Here is a 20,742-nt window from a genome sequence, read left to right as displayed (position 1 = left end):
AAAGAAAAATGCCTTAGTAGTGTTATAACGCATAAAATTGGTGAAGATAATCTCTAGTCAAAAAAGTAATTACCCAACAAAGTACGGAAAAATGATACAAAAAACCTAAACATGAACTTTGCATCGCATTAAAAAACATCAAAACTGATAAAGATGTTCAAATTCTTTTGAAAACTAAATTAATTTATGTCTTTTTGTACGGTATTTCACAAAACCACCTCAGATAAATAAATCACATTTTAATTTGCATAGTTAAGCTTACCTACCCTAGTTCAAAGAAACATTTTTGCAAAGAGATAAAATACTTTGTCTACTTTTACATATTAAAAAAAAAAATTAACGGCACTAAATGTTTGCTCTAGTACAACGATAAACTACTACTTAGGCAAACAAACTTTATTTTGAGCTGATACAAGCCTTACATTTTTTTATTAAAGGCACAAGACCTGAATTTGGGAAAATGACAACAAAAATATAAAAACATAAAAATAAATTGGTGACGTTTGAGGACGGACCATTGCAGTAAATTTGTTCCAAAATTACCTCCTCTATCTACCATTTTTTGTTCCACTCGACCAAACATTTAAAATTTAAAATGTACCGAACTGCAATTTTTTTCTAGGTATTTATTTATTTACCTTACTACTTATTCGTATTTTTTTATAAGGTATTGGATTTGCATCACCTAGCAAGCTTGTGTCGAGGAAGGATTTTTTTTTCTTTTCAATTATTCTATATTCCTTGAATACCAGTATTATCTGTGATGATTCAACATATCCCTAGGTATCATGTCCTTGGTTCGGTAAGCTGCCAATCTACTTTTTTTTTGGATTTGGCGTTACGATATATAGATTCAAAGAAAAAAAAGAACATAGACTCAATGTGGATTTTCTCTTTAATGACTGGGTCGCATTTCCATGGCATTAAATATCCCAGTTCAATTACGTAAATAGAAATTACCATAGTATATTATATACAGACAATGTGCATTGCCTCGGTTAAAGGAATATTAATTACCATGCAATCAAATCTACATAACAATAATATTATGCGCATTACCAAGCGCAAACAATAAACAAACAATTTAAATAAAAATCAGTTGGATGATTATTTAATAATTTTTGTTTATTCAATTTTATACATTCAATAAATATCTTCGAATCGGATTTGTAGTAAAACAATATTAATTTTAAATTTTTAAAAATGAGTTTACAAATGACGACTTCATTTTACATAAAATTAGTTCTACAGATTATAATTTAATCGGTATTTTTAAAATATCAAAAAAATATACTCAATTTTACTGTGTTTATGGAAAAAAAAAGTTCATATTTATTACGTTATGCATCCTCCAACATTATAAAATTTACTTTGTTACTCACATTTTTTTATTTCAGATAATTAACTTTTTAAATATGATTCATTCAACTGGAAAATGTACTAATAGTAGCTTGATAGACAACGAATTTTTTAAAATACGGTTTTTGAAATAAATTATATCATTAAAAAAAAATGCATTTAGAGAGCTTGATAAATATTATAACAAGTTAGGTAAATTTAATGGGATCTTTTATATTTTAAAAAAACTAAACTTTTTTAATATATCTACTTTATCTTAAGAAATAATTATTTGGTTATTTGACTTATCCCTATTTCTCGTTGAAACAAAAACCAACTCTGTATTACATATTCGAATAAATTATCTAATCGTAAAAAAAAATTCAATAAATTAACTTAGAATCTAATTGGTTAACACATATTTAATTATAAAACATATCTTACGACACTGTTTTTTTTTTATTACGGTTTCTGTCAAATCAAAATGATTCCAGAATAGAAAAAGCGAAATATATTCAAAGTGTTTTGGATCAGTCCAGAATATTTTTGTTATAATGAATGCGCATTAATTACTACAAAATCAGTCTCATCCTCTGACCATGACCTCTTTTTCTTTGATCATCCATCACTGTCACACACTTTCATTCCTTTGCTTGACCTTATGGCCAACAATTTACGGTTTCTTAAATGTAAACGAGTTTTGAGGTTAGAACATTGAACATAAAAGATGCCTAGACATTTATAATATTAAATACACAAGTTCATTGAAAACAGTGAAATCATATATAAAAAGTTTTACTTTTGCTTTTATTTTATAGCAAAAAGTAGATAACGCTTAAATAAATTTATCCTTATTAGAAAAAAAAATCCTGTATTTGCACCAATGTTTTTCTAGACACATTTTTTTTCATTAATATACCCACAGTTTATAATTCCTATCTTTTAAAAAAAATATAAACTTTGAAAGTAATGTTAAAAAAATTACAAAAAGTTTTTGCGATTAAAGAAAGTCAAAATTTAAAAAAAATTAACAAATGACAAATGGATTGTATAAAATATGAAAGATAAAGCATTATTTTTGCCAATTTATAAGTACAAAAAATACGAAACAATGATAAACTTTTTTCAAACGTCTCGCATAGGCTTTAAATCTCTCTAACATAAAAAATATTTTTAATTGAAATTATAAAAAATTTTCAGAATTATTTTATTCAAAAGGACTGGTGTTTATTTAAAACGATAATATTTGCTAGAAAAGGTTCATATAAATTAAGTAAATTTTTTCATAATACATATTTTGAGCTTCTTTAAAATCGAATCTGATCAACATCGATTTCATCTCGACTTACGAAAGTTATCAAACTTTAGGAGTTAAAATATAACTTAAAATTATTTATCGTTAATACAGTCAGTAAATTAGGCATAATATGAAAACGTATAAATTTGAGGCGGTGAAAAAAAACACAAAAGACAATATTTTGCACTGAACTTTGAAGGACAAATTACGTCATTGATTCTAGGCATTTATTGGTAAATAATTATCAAGAAATTATATTTTTCAAATCACCTTGAATATCCAAATTCATATTATTTATTGAAAAAATCCTTACTCGATTTTCTTCTGTCACTTTAAAGTTATATTGAAAAAAACAATTGAATTGTGTCAAAATAATGAATGTATGTTAAGTTATTTTCTGTTAATGCACTTTTTAATTATGGAATTAGATTACACTGTCAAATTATAATTATCAGTACACGGAAAACAATGATTTTCCCTTTGTTTAAATATATTTCATACTCTTTTTGTCACTGGGTCATTAAATATAATAAAGGCTACTTAAACTTGTAATCTTACATTCTCAGGTCACTTTAACAATAAGGAAATTACATTACATTGTTCACAAATGTAACCAGTTATGTTAATTACATTATCTGAAATATTTCTGGGTTTTTTTGACATGACAAAATATGTCTTTAATGATGATTGTACTTTTTCACACAAAAAATATGATTATCATTATGCACTTTGTTGATTGCATTGAAAATTACATTAAAATATATCGTGAAGTTCACCGTAAATGACAAATTAAATTGTGATGAAATCATGGGTTTGATGAATTAAATCTAAAAATATACTCTCTTTAACAATAGATTGTCACTTAATAAAAAAAAGGAAATTAATATGAATTTTTTCAGACATTCATTTTTGCATGACTTATTTTTGATGATCAGTACAAATAGTAAATGAAATCTCATTTTCCCATTCAATATTAAATAGTTTTTTTTAGACTCACATCATCGTAAGATACATATAATATTTATATTTTACGTAAATCATCATTCTTACACTTAAAGCGATGGGTTTTATTAAGGATTCTCATTGCATGGTTCAACCTAACAGCGCGAATTTTATTGTATTTTGACAAACCTGGTTTTAAAAAATTGTTCAAAATCCTTTTTTTTTTAATAAATAAAAAAAAAACCATTTACAGACTAATAGTAAAGGCTTGATACATTAAGGTATTCCTCGCAAATTCAAATTGCTAGAAACTCCCCGTAAGCTATCTGTTGAGCAAATGGTGGCTAATTACGATAAGAAAAAGGCAGAAAAAGTCATGGAAATCTCAACGGAGTCTATTATTTTCTATAAAAACCAAGACCACTGTCATATTTCAGAAATTCAAATTATCATTTGAATACATTTAAAATCTTTATAATAATCGAGGACTGAAGCAAATGTTTGTGGAAAGAAAATTGCTTTAGATTCGTAATATGTTGTTAAATGAAGTTCTTCAAACAGCTGTCATTTCACGTCGCATCTTCGTGGAACTCCGAAGATCGTTGGTTTTTAATATAACGATATTGGTTTATAAATAAGTAATTTCCATTGTTTGACTGGAGAAGTATTAGATTATTAGGCTTCCTTCATCCCGGTTTTCTTTCGTATTTTGGTAGCAGTAGTTGACAGCACAGCAATCGGGATAAGGAAGAGATCTCATTTCTTCAGTTTCAACGCAGTCTGAAGGAATATATCCTGATATACATCTGGAAAGCAAAAAAATGCTTCAATACTTATAGCAGAACGAATAAAAAATGGGCATTTGACTACTTAACAATTATTTTGTACCACACGCAAATGTAAATCAAGGCTTTAAAACTGTTTTTTAAATTACAATTCGATATATATGTATAAATGCCAAAGAAAATAATTACAATTTATAGTTCAAATAACTCATTTTTAAAACTTTTAGGTGAGCGTGTCTAGAAACAATTTATAATACAGTTCTAATATTTATATTTCCGTTTTTGTATCGACCAATAAAATAACATAACATTATTATTTTATGTAACAAAAAAGTCCCGACTTAACAATTGAAACCCTTATGTAGTTAGCACCTAAAACAATAAACCTATAAAAATTAATAAAACCGTTGAATACATAAATAAAAAACTAATTGTAAAAGTAAAAATTGAAGTTTTCTGCAGAAAGTATTATCAATAAAACTAAACGATCAATTATTCATTCGCCCTTATCTACACGTACTAATATTTTAAAATACTTATTTCAATATTTTATTTTGTACCACAACAGGCCAAAAGGCCCAAGTGCAGTGGTGAATTAAAGCACAGAACATCTAGGCTTGAGAAATAACACATTAAATATTTGTGTTCTCACCGGGAATCGAACGCGGAACCTTTCGTGCGTGAGTCAAACGTCTTGGCCATTACACCACGGAGGCCGCCCGATGCACGAGGTAATGATCATATTAATTGTTTCGTCATATTATTTATTTTAATTTGTTAAAATAATTCATCTTTTGTTTAGCATACTGCTGTACACGTGCAAACCACGAGTCCACTGCGTGGTATCACGTGATTGGCCTATTTACACCGCGGCAAAAATCAACACGGCATGAAAAAAAAAACATTGGCTGAATTCATTGTGTTTTATTTTTTATAATAATGCCAAGCAAACGCTTTAACTAGTACACCATAAGGCCGAATAATCTCAACTCAATTTCCCTTTGCGGGATTCAAAAATAACTTTTAAAGATATACAAAAATAAATATCAATCTACGCTAATTAACGATACGTGTGAAATGGGCTATTCTCGGTCGAATATCACTCGGCTGAATTGTTTATTTGGAAATTCTAGTAATAATGAATACATTATACACTATTCAATTATTCTAGAACCAACTCGCCTACCCCTAGGCTCTACAAATATGACAATTAGTATAAGGGGCTGATATATTTGGTTCAGGACTCGGTAGTTATAAATACAGTCGAACTATTTTTTTTAACTCGCTATATGATTTTTAGACTTTTCTCTGTTTCAAAATATTTCTTTAAAATTTATATTTATGTATACATACATACCTATATTTAAAAAATATTTTAAGTTAATATTTGTAATTACCTACATGTTTTTTATTGGTATAGTTAGGCAATTTAATTATTTTTATTTTACACTCGTAAGTATATGAGCATACAAAAAAAACTGGAAAAGTAGATTTTTTGCAATTTTGTCATTTTTTCACCAAATTTTAGAGCTGAATGTTATCTTTTACTGAACAAAATCAAATCCACTCATATTTTTTTTTCAAATTCGATAATTGGACACGGATCAAGTTAATTTACGAACATCTACTGCGGGAAATATTTAAAAAATCAAAATATTTCCATACTAGCACAATACATTGCTAATCCTTTGTCTGTGTAAAGCAAAAGATACTTAAAATCAAGCGTGTACTAAATAACAAAACTATTAGTTTGCGAATATGCTAAACTTCAATCTTGATTTGCCAACAAACAAGACTTCTGACTTAGCCAGTTTTCTTTGTATGCTCAAGATATTTTTTTTATTTTTTTAATGTTCAATGTATATTCTAAATGTGAAAGAACTAATTAACCGAATAGATGCTACTAGTTCAGACCTGGGACTCTCAATGAATATGAGCAAAACTAAGCTTATGATCATTGATCGAGCTAATAAAGTAGCGCCATTATCCTTACTGCGCAACTTAGAAAGAGTCGACATTTCATTTATCTAAGTTCTCTCATCAGCGATGGCAGTGGGTGTGAAGGTGAAATACGGCGACGTATAGGTATTGCCAAAAGTGCTATGAGTCGGCTGGTGAAGATTTGGAAGAATCGCAGTATAACCATTAACACCAAAAAGAGACTGGTGAAGGCCTTGGTTTTCTCAGTGTTCATGTAAGGTGTAGAGTGTTAGACACTGGAACTCGAAGCTTTCAAAATGTAGTGTTGGCGGCAAATGCTGCGGATTCCGTGGACGGCCAGACGTACGAATACATCTATACTCCAGGAGCTGGACTTAATAGAGAGGCTAACACCCATGTGCGAGAAAAGAATCCCGCAGTTCTTTGGGCATATTTCCAGGGGAAACTCTGATGGTTTGGAGATAACTATTCTCCTGGAAAGTGTTGAAGGTGCAAGGTCGCGTGGACGTCAACCGACAAGATGAAGCGGCACAGTCACTGAATTATCAGAATCATCACCGACGAATGCCTATAGAAGAGCGCAAGAGCGTTCCAGATGGAGGGAGACTGTTTACAGACGAGCCATGCCTAGAGTCAGGCGTAATCACCATCCTCAGACATGAGGCACGGATTGAAAAGAGATATTCGAAAGGCAATTTTTGCCGTTTATTTAAAATAAGTAAAAAAAAAAGAAAATGACAAAACATTTTTATAACTCATTAAATGTGTTCGTGCAATTCTGTATAAACTTTATTTATTTATATTAGGAAAATTTCTTACCCGGCATATGAAATAATGTAGTCTTCATCACAGTACATTTCCCCGCAGTTTGGTGTTGGATATGATTTTCCGATTTTCAAGGAAGTCTGAAATACCGTGGAATAGCACATTCCCGATTGAACTGAAAAAATAAATAAATTAAAACATATGAAAACGTTTTATTGCTCAGTATCAGGGCAATAGGCTTAAATACAGTGGTAATTACAAGCAGCAACTCAACCATAAAAAAATATCGACGTGCTTAAAAACATGCTAAGCATTTGAGCGATCACAGTAAACAATAATGAACATGCTTAAGTTATCGCAGTCATAAGTCAACGCGTGTGTAATCTCTAAGTCAACGCTCGAGTCGGGTTGTTTTTTGTTTTCCTCGTAAATAAATACAGTTCATTGGTGAAAAATCAGCGCTTACTATAAAAATAATACAATACATTGCATTTGCAAAATGGTAAGGAGTATCTAATACAAAAAAGTGAAAATTAAAGTACAATTACTATGGCGTTTGCTTTTCTTGACATTTGGCTCGCCAACCACCGGCTAAATGCAATAAATAGCACGATAAATAATAAGATCGCGTTACAGCGTCCATCATCCCCTGATGATGGACGCTGTAACGCGATCCGAAACGTCGGTAGAGAGTACGAACGACACACGGCATAATAACCCAGAAAAACTTATTGTGCATCTTAACGGCCGTGAAAATCTAAGAAGTTTAAATAATAAGTTAATGAATAATATAGCAGTTTTGGAATATTTTCCATATTTACACCGGTGAAATTACAATATGTGATTGCACAGCAGGATTATACGTCGGGAAACGTAAATATTTTGACATTTAATATTAGGTGTTCCCGGATATTCCATTGTGATCGCGAATACGGTAAACAACCATGGTGAAAAATTGTTATTACGTCGTTTATTCGCAAGTCAATAGTTATTTGTGATTGAACTACAGGTTAGGTTAAAATCACATTTTGTTTGTTAAAAAAAAATAGATTTAAGTGCCCGAAACAAGTTTCTTTGTAGCTGCAACAAGACTTTATTTTAATGGCGTATTGGACGTCTCGGAATTAACTAGTATTATCAGCATAAAAATACCTGTTCGAAATACTCGACGGCTAACGTTATTTTCTTAATCTCCCGGCAGTCATAATTATTATTTCAATTCACCAATACCTAGACTACAGTGGCTAGGTAACGAGTATGATGAAATTGCTATATTTCGTTGGCTTTATATAATGATTGATAAAATATTCTAAAGGCTATAAACTAATCTGAAAAAAATCTTAAAACCATTCTTTATTTGCTCTATTTTCCTAAATATTTCTTTATTTTCTTTTGAGTATCTCTATAGTAAATGAATAAATAATCATGGTTTATTAACAAAAAATACAATTTCTTTATCTACTACATACATACTTAGGTAATAGATTCCTCTGGATTATGTATAGTCTGCCTAACTAGGTACAACCTATTAAAGGCAGGCGTTTTTATGCAAAAATAAACAATAACATGACTACCTACTAGTTAATTTATTATTGAGTATGCAATATTCAAATATACCATTTATCAATTTAGAATGTTTTTGAGTAAGTTTTCCGATTTTTCTCTGCCTAAATCCAGTAACCATTTTTTAAACAATTAATTTAACTGAATTCGGATCATGATTTTGTAATGTTCAGGTAACATATGCAATATTTTGGGGCCTAGAAACCTGAAATTTCTTTGCCCGAATTCAGAGTTTGCGGTAGACCCCATGACCCATCCTTTAGTTTGACTTTTGTTGGTGTGGGAGTGTTCCTTTTGGGATTTGGTAGAATAATTTGCTTTCACAAACCTAATTATTCTAGATATATATAATTGCCTTAAATCTAATATATCAAATTCCTCAAATAACGTGAGGGTGGGGTACCAGAAGGGCTTTTTAAAAATTATTTTAATAATCGATTTATGTGTATGTGTGGGTATGTATATGTATATGAATGTAGAAATGTGTGTGTTTTTTATACATATGCATGTTTACTCGTATGTATGTGTGTATGTTTAAATATGAAAATATATTTAATATATTACTGTATTGGTACCCATATACTTATGTGGGCTTATTGTTTCTTTTAGACTTTCTTAAGTTACTGTTACTTTTAACTTCATTTATATACTTATGTTATACTGCTGCACTTAAATGTATTGCAAGAAAATGTAAAAGCTTATAGGGCGTAAAAATTCATTGAAAACAGCAACTAAATTGAGTAACAAAATTATTTTGATCAAGGAAATTTCAATATTGAATTGTAGCTAAAATATCATTTTCAATACGCAGACTAGCTTATTAAAAAAAACTAGAAATATTAAGAAATTGTTGAAATCGATATAAGTGCTTTTAAAGTATTGGAGTTTTGGGATCCATACGCGAATTAAAAAAAACCAAGGGATATATATATATATATTAAAATATACAATATCAGTTTATTCCTGATAACATTTTTACCAGTTAAATATTTGTTATTGATTGAGAGTAAAAAATAATGTTCCAAGGACCAGAAAACCAAAAGAAATTTTGAATATAATTTAAATTAAATTAAAAATACTTTCTTGTTAACTAATTATAATATATTTAATTACCGACCAGACCAAACCATTCAATTGACCACTTTATATGGTGAGCGTTGAGGGCAGATTCGTTACATAAAATTAAAAACAGTTTTTGTACATAACGAACTGATTGAAAAACAATTTAACCAGCAAAACATTTAATGACTAATTGTTCAAAATTTCATTTAGCTAACCAAGTTAGAGCGATATAATTATTAGTATTACCCGATTAGCTATCGCACAATTGCAAAGCAATCGTGAAAAAATCAATAGTCAAATATAGCCCTTATTAAATCAGTTTTAATTTATTAAATCTTCATATTTATAGTGAAAACACCCATAATAAAATGAGCTCATATATTTACTTATCATTTTTTTTGTAACGTTGTTTTCATAAAATAAAGAATAGTCCAGAAGAAGCGTACAATGTAGAATCATATTTGAATACATCAGACTGTATCCAAAAATTCCCCCACTATGTCCCACTTTCGCCGCGCGCATTCGTGATGTCGCGTAAATCGGTTAGACCGTTTAGGAGTTCGGTAACATCACACGTAAAGAGGAATTTATATATGAAGAAGAAGAAGTAACGCCAGTCCCTACTCCATTAAGGTAACCAAATTAACTGTCTAAAAACGTACGTATGACGTTTTTCATTTATTTATAATGACTCAGATGATGATGCGAGTATTGTAGGCCTTCGTGAATTGATTTTAATGACTACAGGTTTATTGATGTTTGATTTTTTTTGCTGATGAGTGTCATCATGCATCATCAATAAATATATGTTTCAATCGATTTCATGAGTAATCATTCTACCTTCTAGAAAATTCTTTAAATTAACAGTTTGGTTAAAATATTAATTTACTTATATAAATACTTATTTTGTGATGAATGATGTAAATTGTATTTTCAAAAAAGTATTTTAAAATCTGTGATTGCTTTAACGACGCTCTTAATAATTGATATATCAACTAGAGATGGGCGTTTCGGTTATTAAAAAAGAAGTTGCAGTAGTAGTTTCCGTTTCAAAATTAAACTGTTTCATAAAACCATTTTAGAAATAACAGTTTCGAGCAACGTAAGAAATAATCAGTTTTTGAAACAGTTTCACAGAAATAAATTATGCGTTTTCTGTAACGAATAACTAGTAAGGATATTATTTATTTACTAAACAGGTTTCGTTTGCAAATTATTTAATAACTGTTTCGTTTTTTTATCACTTCTTGTTCAACTTGAAAAAAATCCTGCTGGTATTTGAAAGACAATGAATATCGTCGACACTAAAATATTTAATTATTTATTCAATTGTTTTTGTAATAAATAGGCATTACAATGAGGAGCTTTAGCCCTACGGAAAATTGGATGCAATAAATGTTTTCTTGCAAGGGGTAAAAATTAGAGTATAAAATTGTACGGAAAAGTTTCTTAAAATAATAAACAATAAAAAATGTTTAAATAAAAACGAACTATTTTGAACGACAGCACTAGTTCACATGAATCAACCCATGATACGAGAGTTATGACAAATTTCCGGTTTGCTTGCCGTCAATGGATCAATGGGCAGAATTGATCGAGAATAAAAGTTATTTCAGAAAAAAAACTTTAAAAAATCATAGCGCTGATAAAGCGATATAAAAAAATTTGTTGAATGTTTAGGTCTATTCATATATAAAATATTTAAAAAAACGGATGAACTTCCTTATTGCCGTAAAATTTTAACTGATTACTACTTTTAATTTTTAAATAGAGATATTTAGCGTAGGTAATAGGGAAAAATTGTTTTTATGTATTTTTATATACAACTTAATTAGTGTTTATTTATACATGATTTAAAAAAAAGCTTTTTCCTTGTGATTAGCATTTGAAAAACAACTTTGTTTTCTTTGGAGTACAACCGTTATTTTTTTATATTTACAAAAATCAAAACATGATTTAAAAAGGAAAACAGGCATTTATCATGTCAATGAAATGGTTTTGTACGAGGTGTGGCAGAAAAGTAATGAGACAGATTTTTTATTTACAAAAGTTTTTATTTTTTCCAAACATCAATGTTATCCTCTTCAAATTAGTTCCCTTGAGCAACTACACACCGATAGAGACGTTATTCCTACTGTTGGTAGCAGCGCTGGTAGTCTTCAACCGGTATGGTCTTTAGCATGTCTGTTACACTCTTTAGAATATTTTCGTCTCGTTTTTCCCCCGTCCGTATTTAAGTCCCGAAATGACGTCTTTTGAGGACATTTTTCAGTTTAGGGAAAAAGAAGAAGTCACAGAGACTGAGGTCAGGTGAATAGAGGGGCTAAGAAACCACAGGAATACCTTTAGAGGTCGAAAATTCTGCAAAGGAGAGGGCAGTGTGACATGGGGCGTTGTCATGGTGGAGAATCCATTTGCCTGCAATGTCTGATCTCACGGGAATAACCCCTTTTCTGAGTTTTTTGAGGACGTCTTTATAAAAAAACTTGGTTTACAGTTTGTCCTGGAGGAACAAATTCTTTATGGACGATTCCCCTTCTGTTGAAAGACAAATCAGCATCGATTCGATTTTAAATTTGCACATTCGAGCTTTCTTTGGTCGAGGAGAGTTTGCAGTGTGCCATTCCTCACTTTGCCTCTTGGTCTCATGATCGTATTAAAAAATTTATGATTCATCACCTGTGATCACACGACTATAGAAATCTTGCTCATTAGCGATTCTGTCAAGAAGATCAAGACACTTGTTTTTTCGAATCTCCTTCTGCTCAATTGTGAGTTTTTTTGGCACCATCTTGGCACAAATCTTTCTCATGTCAAAATTTGATGAACGGTAAAACGGTTACAATTTAATTGTTCACTCAACATTCTTAATGTTAACCGAAGGTCTGATCTCACAAGAGTTTTTACACGTTCGATATTTTCGTCGGTTTTCGAAATTAAAGGCCTCCCTGAACGATGTTCTTCTTCAACGTGTTCTCTGCCTTCCAAAAGTGATTTGTGCCACCGAAAAACCTGTGCTGGGGATAAAGAATGTTCCCCATAGGCCGATTCTCCAAGCTTAACACAAAATTTAATGGCACAACGTTGCTCCAAATTCCGCTGTTCCACTTTGCGTGACACACAACCAAAACACAACTTCACTAATAGCAGCCACAAAAATCACGTGGTTAACGTAAGGAGTTGAAACTCGCACTAGGCTATAGGAGGATACTGATACACGTGGTCTATAAAGGGCAACAACGCAGTGTTGCCAGTCTCATTACTTTTCTGCCACACCTCGTATATTTATGTAATTCGTGTAATTTTATTATTCAAATTCATTTTTATGTCCGTTAACGCTTTTTGTCATAACAAATTTACAGCATATGGATTTTACTGTAATTATTTTCTCTCTTTTGGATACTTTAAAATATATACGCAAATATTTTTTTTATACCGAATATGGATATCAAAGCAGAGCGAATACACTTTAAAATCAATAATTGATTACATTATATTAAAAATTTGACCATAAATATTTTATGAGTGGTTTGATTGAAAGCGAGAATTTATTATATGCGGTAATTAATTTAATATTATGATACCCTTGACCAATTAATAAAAGGATGTTCGAGTGTTCAGTTAAACCAGACGCACCTTGGAAGATAGCAGGTTTTATTACTAGAAATATTTATAACTTAACGCAATATTAAATAATTCTCACTAACAGGTAAACTATGTACATCCTGTTATAAATTAATTCAAACTAGTAACACATTTATAAATGTATTTTAAATCATTTTTCACACTTAACACAACAAGAGGATTTCAATCAATTTATTTGCCAGATATTTGACATAAACATTTAATATGCTTTTAATACTTTAAGCTGATAATAAAAGATTCAATTAAATGTCTACTTTAAAATCCATTTGGGTTGTTCCGCTGATCGTTTATAATTTATGTGGTTTTTCAAATAGTACTCGGTATTATTTAAAAATACACCTAAGCGAGCATTATATAATATAATTATGTATCACAAAAAATCGGGTATTTTTAGATTACAACAATTATTTTGAATTTATGAAATTGATTCCGCATTTTTCATTTTTTATTTATTTTTTTCTTTGCATCTTACATAAGTTATAAATAAGTTACAAATTCTAAAAAAAACTATTTCATTAACACAAAAAAAATTCTACAAAAGCATGGCCTGTGTGAGGGTAATAATGTAATATTTAATTGAAAAAATGGCTATTAGAAGAAAAAGATAGATATCACAAAGTTTAAAAATGAGTGCTGATATTAGAACACAATTTTTTGTATCTATAAATGAGAAAATTATAATAAAAGTTAAAAAGCATTGACAGAGCATCATCTGACTGTTTGAAATTGTGTGTTGATATTTGTTTATAAAGCAATTTTAATTTCTATTTCCATTTAACAGCATATTGAATAAGTGTCAAATATAAATAAAATACTTTATGTTCTCCATCTCTGTTGTTTTTTTTTTTTATTATTTGAAAATTTATTTAACAACCCTTACGGATTATAACATTCATTTTACAAAAATAATATAAACCTTTTTTATTCATACTCTATTGTTCAAAATAATATTTTTTACATCTTTCGAAAAGTTTGTCTGGGTATTTTGTTTAGTTTTGTCTGGTAGTTTATTGTATGATTTCAGTCCCTGGTCTTGATTGTCCTTATCTTGTTTTTTGGGTAAGATATTTTACTGATATTCTCGTATTATGTCCATGTTGACTACATTTTTTTTACAAGTTTTTGTTCTTCGTCTACAATTATATGAGTGGCTAATTTATGGATAAATTTTAATGATTCTTGTTGAAAATATTCAGTTATAATTAATTGCTTAGTTCGTTTAAAAAGTTCTCTAGTTGCAGTTAGATAGGGAAGGTCATATACTAACTTTAATATTTTATTTTGTTGTGTTTTGTTGTTGTGTTTGTGTCATTTTGATATCCTGTTCTCCATAGTAGTCGCGTGTAACATATTTTAGTTTTTACATATGCTTCATACATTAGAATTTTTTCCGTTTTTGGAACAAGGTTTTTGATTTTTGAAAAAAAAAAACTCGATAATGTCGCCACTTTGCTAATTAAATTGTAACATGTTGATATGAATTGTCCATGTCAATTGTCTGTCTATTGTTAGTCCTAATTTGTTGATATTACATTTTTATACAAGTATTTGGACAAATTCAAAATATTGTAACTGTAATTTATTTATCCGTAACGATATAATACTGTAAAAAAAATAGTTGAGTATTCTTATTTTAAAGTTAGTTCATTATAACAGATTAAAACATGTTCATATGCACAAAAGGTCTCAGGTTCGATTCCCGCCTGTAAAAAAAATAGTTTAGTATTCTTATTTTAAAGTTAGTTCATTATAACAGATTAAAACATGTTCATACGCACAAAAGGTCTCAGGTTCGATTCCCGCCTTTGTTGAGATGAAATATTTATTTGAAAATGTGTTTTTAGACTGAAATATTTATTTGAAAATGTGTTTTTAGACTGAAATATTTCATGGTTCTTGAAACTAATCATCTAACCTTCATGAAAAAGATCAATAAACCCTGCAATTGGTGAACCAATACATTAGCTTGTGCACCATTAGATGCAGAAAGGGAACAATTATGGTAAAAACATGTTTTTATTTATGAACATGCATGTTTTTTTACGAGTAATACAAGTAAACAACTAATTCATTTATTTTTTTCTGCACGGCTCACCGTCTTTTATTGTACACAGTAATACAAAATTAAAAATACATACTAGCCGACTACATTTGTACTCATGATGTTAATCAAACATATAACTAAATAAACCAAATATAATTATATAACAAAATTAAAATGGAAAACAGGATGCAATATAAACTCGTAAATGACGAAAAAACTAAATATTATAATTAACTTAATTTTTTTTCAAACGTTGCCTAGTAGGTAATTTGGTTTTAGCCGGATAAATCTCACCCAAGTGATAAAGTTTTCAGCTCTTTTACTTCACAAAAGTCAACAGATGGAAGAGTTGAGGAAATGTGGATGTTCAAACATGGGCAGAATGGTGAATATTACACAGTGTGACAGGTCATAAGCCCTGTAAATGCCTATACTTCAATATTCCCTCCTCAAAAATGTTTTCCCTCTCTGTTGAAATAAATTTAAAAATTACTTTGTGTTATGAACCAATTTTTTTATTGTCACACTAGTTTCGACTAGTTTCGGCAACTACACATTGCTCTCTTCGGGTTATATACTAACTAAATATACGTATGTAAAAGAAAATGTGAACAATGGGTGTCGATAAAGATGGAGGAGAGGGTAATTGTGATTATGGTGGGGTAAGGGTATGAATAGGGGAGCTGTGAATGCATCTACATCATATTATCCATTTTTCTAGTTGAAAAAGTTCCAGTTAAAGTTAGCAGTCCTGAATAACATTAATTTGCATCTTCTTTTTTTGTATTTTAAATCTTAATTTAATAAAGATTATAAGTCTATGATAATGTTTTATTTGATTATCTCAAAACACCAAATTGTAGCATATATCACCAATGGTGGGAAGGCTTCCATCCCCGAATTATTTAATTTATGAGATTACTAAAATTATTTAAATAAAAGAGGGAAACGTGTAGTTGCCGAAACTAGTCGGTTGTGACAGTAAAAAAAGTGGTTCATAAAACAAAGTAATTTTATTTATACCTTTAAAACGTAAATTTAAGCTAAAAATGAAATTCTAAGCATCGTTTTTTTGTGAATCGTTTCTGTTAAAAATGTTAACAAAATTTACTAATTAATAACAATAATTGGTATTAATTATTACATAATAATTAATACGTTGGTATTAATAACGTTGATTCGATAGTTTTCTTCCATAAATAACATTTGTTGACTTGTACGTCTTTGTGGTACATGAAACCTTATTAATTGTTCAATTTCTGGGCAATCTAATAGAGTTGACCATTTTATACAGTCATATTAAACTAAATATTTCTCTTCTATCATACGATGAAGGTGGTTTTAGCCCTGCTTGTAATCCTTTATAGTTAGTCATATTTTTTGGGTAATTGAACTTTTAGTTAATGTGTCTTAAATGTCTTCTCTGTATTGATTCAATAAGTTTAATGTGTATTTTATAACACGGAAACCATATTTGAGTACAGTTCTCCACTTGATTAAGAACAAATACAGTGCGAAGAATTTTAAGAGTTTGTATACTATCGAAGTCTTTGGACATTCTCAGTACGAAATCTAGTATTTTTATTGCATTACATCTGACATTTGAAATATGTTTAAGGAATTCCAATGTTACTAAAATCCATATTAAAATAAGGCTTTAGAGCGGGCTTTTAAAAGACCCTAAACATTTGCTCACAATGTTTAAAAAAATGAGGTTTGGTTAGGTTGGATATTGTTAACTTGCTGAATAAAAATATTTACTCCTGTAATTATATGACACAAATTTATTTAAGAATTGATCATACTTACATTTGTCTTTCGTATTTCTTTCGAAATAAACACTGCTTTCCACTCCGATAATAGCGACAGCAAAAATGGCACAGATATTTAAAGAAACCTTCATTTTTAAAACCGTTTATTGGAAACAATGAAAAAATAAAATAAGCAAAACGGTAAAAAATTAATAAGCACGAACACCGTTGAACTTTATATTATTAATCAAAATCACTTTTTTACATATAATTGTGATATATATTAGTTACTCGCAGCAGGCACATGTTTCGACCAACTGTCGACAAATTGTATATGTGCGTCCTTCTTCGGCCGAATGTCAAACTCGAATGAAACTTATGTGAGTTTGAACTCCATTTAATACGGAGTTCCTACGTCACAAATTGTTTGTGTTCGCGGTAAATTTGTATACGAGATCTTCTCGGTTCTTAGTACAGATCCGGTTGGCGCGCTCATAACTTAGGCATTCAAATCCACCACATTAACCGCTGACTAAAACAGCGAATCTCAATATTTTCTCAACACGTGTCACATATATTTATCGATATAATAAATTAAATCAGCCCTACGGGATGCTGTAGTTATCACTTATGTAATGCTGGAATGAAATTACAAAGAGTTGCTATATAATTTTCCATGTCCGCTCCCTTGTCAAAGTACAATAATTTCGTTTTAAAATTTACATTTGAAGCAGTAGTTATTCATTAATTTTTTCTTAATTTGCAAACGATCTGACAGAAAATAATCGTAATTTCAATAAAAACAGAAAGTTCTTCACGCAGAAAATAAAATAAGAGAACTTGGAAATCTTATAAATTAAAAAAGCGATTAACTATATTTCCTTTGGTTCACTTCTGTCTAGTTTAAAAGATCGTTCCCATCGCGTATTATGCTTTCCATCCTTATAATCCCGCCACACTATGCTCATTGCGCTGCTCATGCTCATGCTCCTCGCGCTGCCGCCCTCTCGCCCGATATGTTGCCCTCCCACCCATACACTGCTCTACTCGCGCAATTAATCGCGACGTTCCGCACTTGTCATTTGTCTTTCTATACAATGGACGATGAAACTGTGACAGCGTGCGCGCTATGAATTTTTAGTACAGCCAATTATATCAATGTATATTAATATGGAATAATGGAATATATATTTTTTTAAAATATGTTTTATTTCCTTTTTTAATTACCATAAAATACAAAAGTACCTTTTAAAGAATATTTTCTTTTCTCTTTCTTATATTACAGAAAAATATTTTACATGTTTTTTTTATTATAAGAACAAATGTTCATAAACATTTATTTTATACCTACGAACAGGCCATGCTTTTGTTCGATTTTTGATTACTATTTTTACTATTAACATGCTTTTCATTGATATGTAATTATCCTTTTTTTATACTTTGTTTCACCTCTTACGTATTTTGTAAAAAAAAATGCCATACAAAGAAATATACATCATTCAAAAATGACGCGTGCGTCTTGTGTAAGCGCTCGATGCGTAATGCGTCCGCGCAATTATGTGGCCACCCACTCGCACTCATATTGTCGGTCCTTTGACTCGCTCTCAAAAAACCGACAAAATAGGGAGCGTTGGGCACGACGAGGAGCATGACGTGCGGCATGACGAGTAATGTTGCCACACTACGTCTCTGCCTCCTTTCCTCACTACTTCCCATGCCACTCATCGAGTGTGTGGCAGGCCCATAAAGGTTCCATGTAATATTTAGTAAACAATGTAAAAATAAAATAGGATTTAATTCACTAGTGAACTATACCTTGATAAAGAAGCTTGTGTAGCTTTGAAACCAGTTTTTATTTATTCCATTTTATTTATTTTTAAGTTCGTTCATGAATGAAGTCGAATCTGAAGTATCATATTTTATGATAATGTGGTCGAATTACATTAATTCTCAATAATACAACTTATTAAGTGGCTTCGGATCTAAAACTATAAAATATATTACCGAGATTATGTACTAGGGTCCCATGAGGTATTATTTTAAACCATACACAATAATAATTTACTTTGAGATTAGAAAACGAAAGGACGGACCCTAAATACGGTGCCTACAAAAATACTCCAGGCCTCTTTTTCGGCTGTTAACTCCTGTGCACTTTCCGTCCTCCTAAGTCAGGTTCGCGTGCCCAAATTCTGAGATGAACTTTCGACGAACAGTTGGCAGTGGACGTCCAGAACTTCGAGAACCCGATGCCTTGTAAAGTAGGCAATCGTTATTAACGCTCACAGGAAGCACCCGCAGCATACGGTTAAGCCAACCCTATCGCTCCCGCTTGATAACAGTTGTCACGGGATGTAGCAGCGTCCGTTCCTTTATTTCTTCATTTTTACAATGTCCCGTACAACTGATATTCTTTTTAGATACCTAATCCCAAAACTTCATATTTTGCTTTTCCGAAGAAGAGAATATATGTTATATGGGCGGCATTTTGTATTCACTATGTAAATATCCAACCTCCAGGCCGCGTACATATAGTTGAATGCGGCGCCTGCTATTCCCAGCCGCACTCCCAGCTCTTTTTTTACTCTGCCACATTTATTTCTAACATATCTAATAAAGAGACTGAATCGTTTTTCTTTCTCTGAAGAATACCTGATGAGACTTTCAAGGTTTATCACTGATTTTTAAAAAACTAAAAATAAAAATGTTTTTTTCTGCCTTCATTTTTGGCAGCAAAATCACACAGGATCAACGCGCCTGCGTCGAACAAATTGCTATTGTCATAAGGTAATATCCGTGCGAGTTCACACGAGGACAATGCGGCCTTACGCGGTGATGGAAATTAGCATTGTACGGCGGAGATAGCCTACCCGTCTGTTTTGGTTACAATGTCTCGGAACAACGTTTTATCATATAAGTTACTATTCACACGTGGACCATGATCAAGTCATGTGACAAAAAATATAGTTCCACGTCTAAACAGCCTTTTATTATAATTTTGCGCTACATGTTATTTGGTGGAATTTAGTGTGAAATCGATTAAAATTTGTCTAATTTAAAATGTATTTTGAAAAATAATATAGAGTTCAGTTGTCATTAATAAGGTTTGCGATTTCATCATGAATCGTTTCACGTTGCCCAAGTTCTTTCAAGTGATGAAGCTCAATTACATTCGGAAAAACTCACTGTCTGGTGAGGATTATGAAATAGTGGCAATATCGGGCCATTTTTTTTCAAAAATTAGCGAAGTCGTACTGTTACTGTGAATGGTAAGCGTTATCGTGCCGTTCTGAATGATTTTTTCTTTATCCAAATTGAAAAAAAATATGAGAACAATATTCATATTCAACAAGACGGCGCAACTTGCCATACAGCGAGCGTTACAATGAGGTTATTGCCTGAATATTTTGATGACGGTTATATCACGAAATGATCCTTACAACTGGCCACCAACACCTTGTTATTTATCACCACTAGGCTATTTTCTGTGGGGATACGTTGAATCGCAGGTTTACACAAAAAAAAACCAGGACTCTTAATGAGCTATGAGCCAACATTCGCCTCACCATAGTCGCCATAGCATCTGAAATGCCGCACAGAGTCTCGAAA

General features: G+C 30.7%; 2 protein-coding genes across 2 annotated transcripts in view; one reads left to right on the top strand and one right to left on the bottom strand.

Moving 5' to 3' along the window:
* Positions 1-20,742, top strand: part of LOC148273456 (potassium voltage-gated channel protein eag-like) — a gene marked incomplete at its 3' end in the record, with an annotated part of 231,435 nt that overhangs the window by 47,607 nt on the left and 163,086 nt on the right.
* Positions 2,997-17,507, bottom strand: LOC148273459 (uncharacterized). The gene is made up of 3 exons (XM_088238691.1): positions 17,192-17,507; positions 7,123-7,243; positions 2,997-4,383 (listed from the first exon to the last, which is right to left on the bottom strand). Exons 1-3 carry the CDS (start codon positions 17,283-17,285, stop codon positions 4,245-4,247), a joined length of 354 nt encoding a protein of 117 aa, XP_088094817.1. The 5' UTR covers positions 17,286-17,507; the 3' UTR covers positions 2,997-4,244.

The sequence above is a fragment of the Micrasema longulum genome, unplaced genomic scaffold, assembly GCF_059751315.1.
Source record: "Micrasema longulum isolate JH-2025_06_02 unplaced genomic scaffold, ASM5975131v1 h1tg001946l, whole genome shotgun sequence".
NCBI classification, from domain to species: domain Eukaryota; kingdom Metazoa; phylum Arthropoda; class Insecta; order Trichoptera; family Brachycentridae; genus Micrasema; species Micrasema longulum.
Note: the sequence above shows the minus strand (reverse complement) of the source record. Positions and strands in the feature narration are given on the sequence as shown.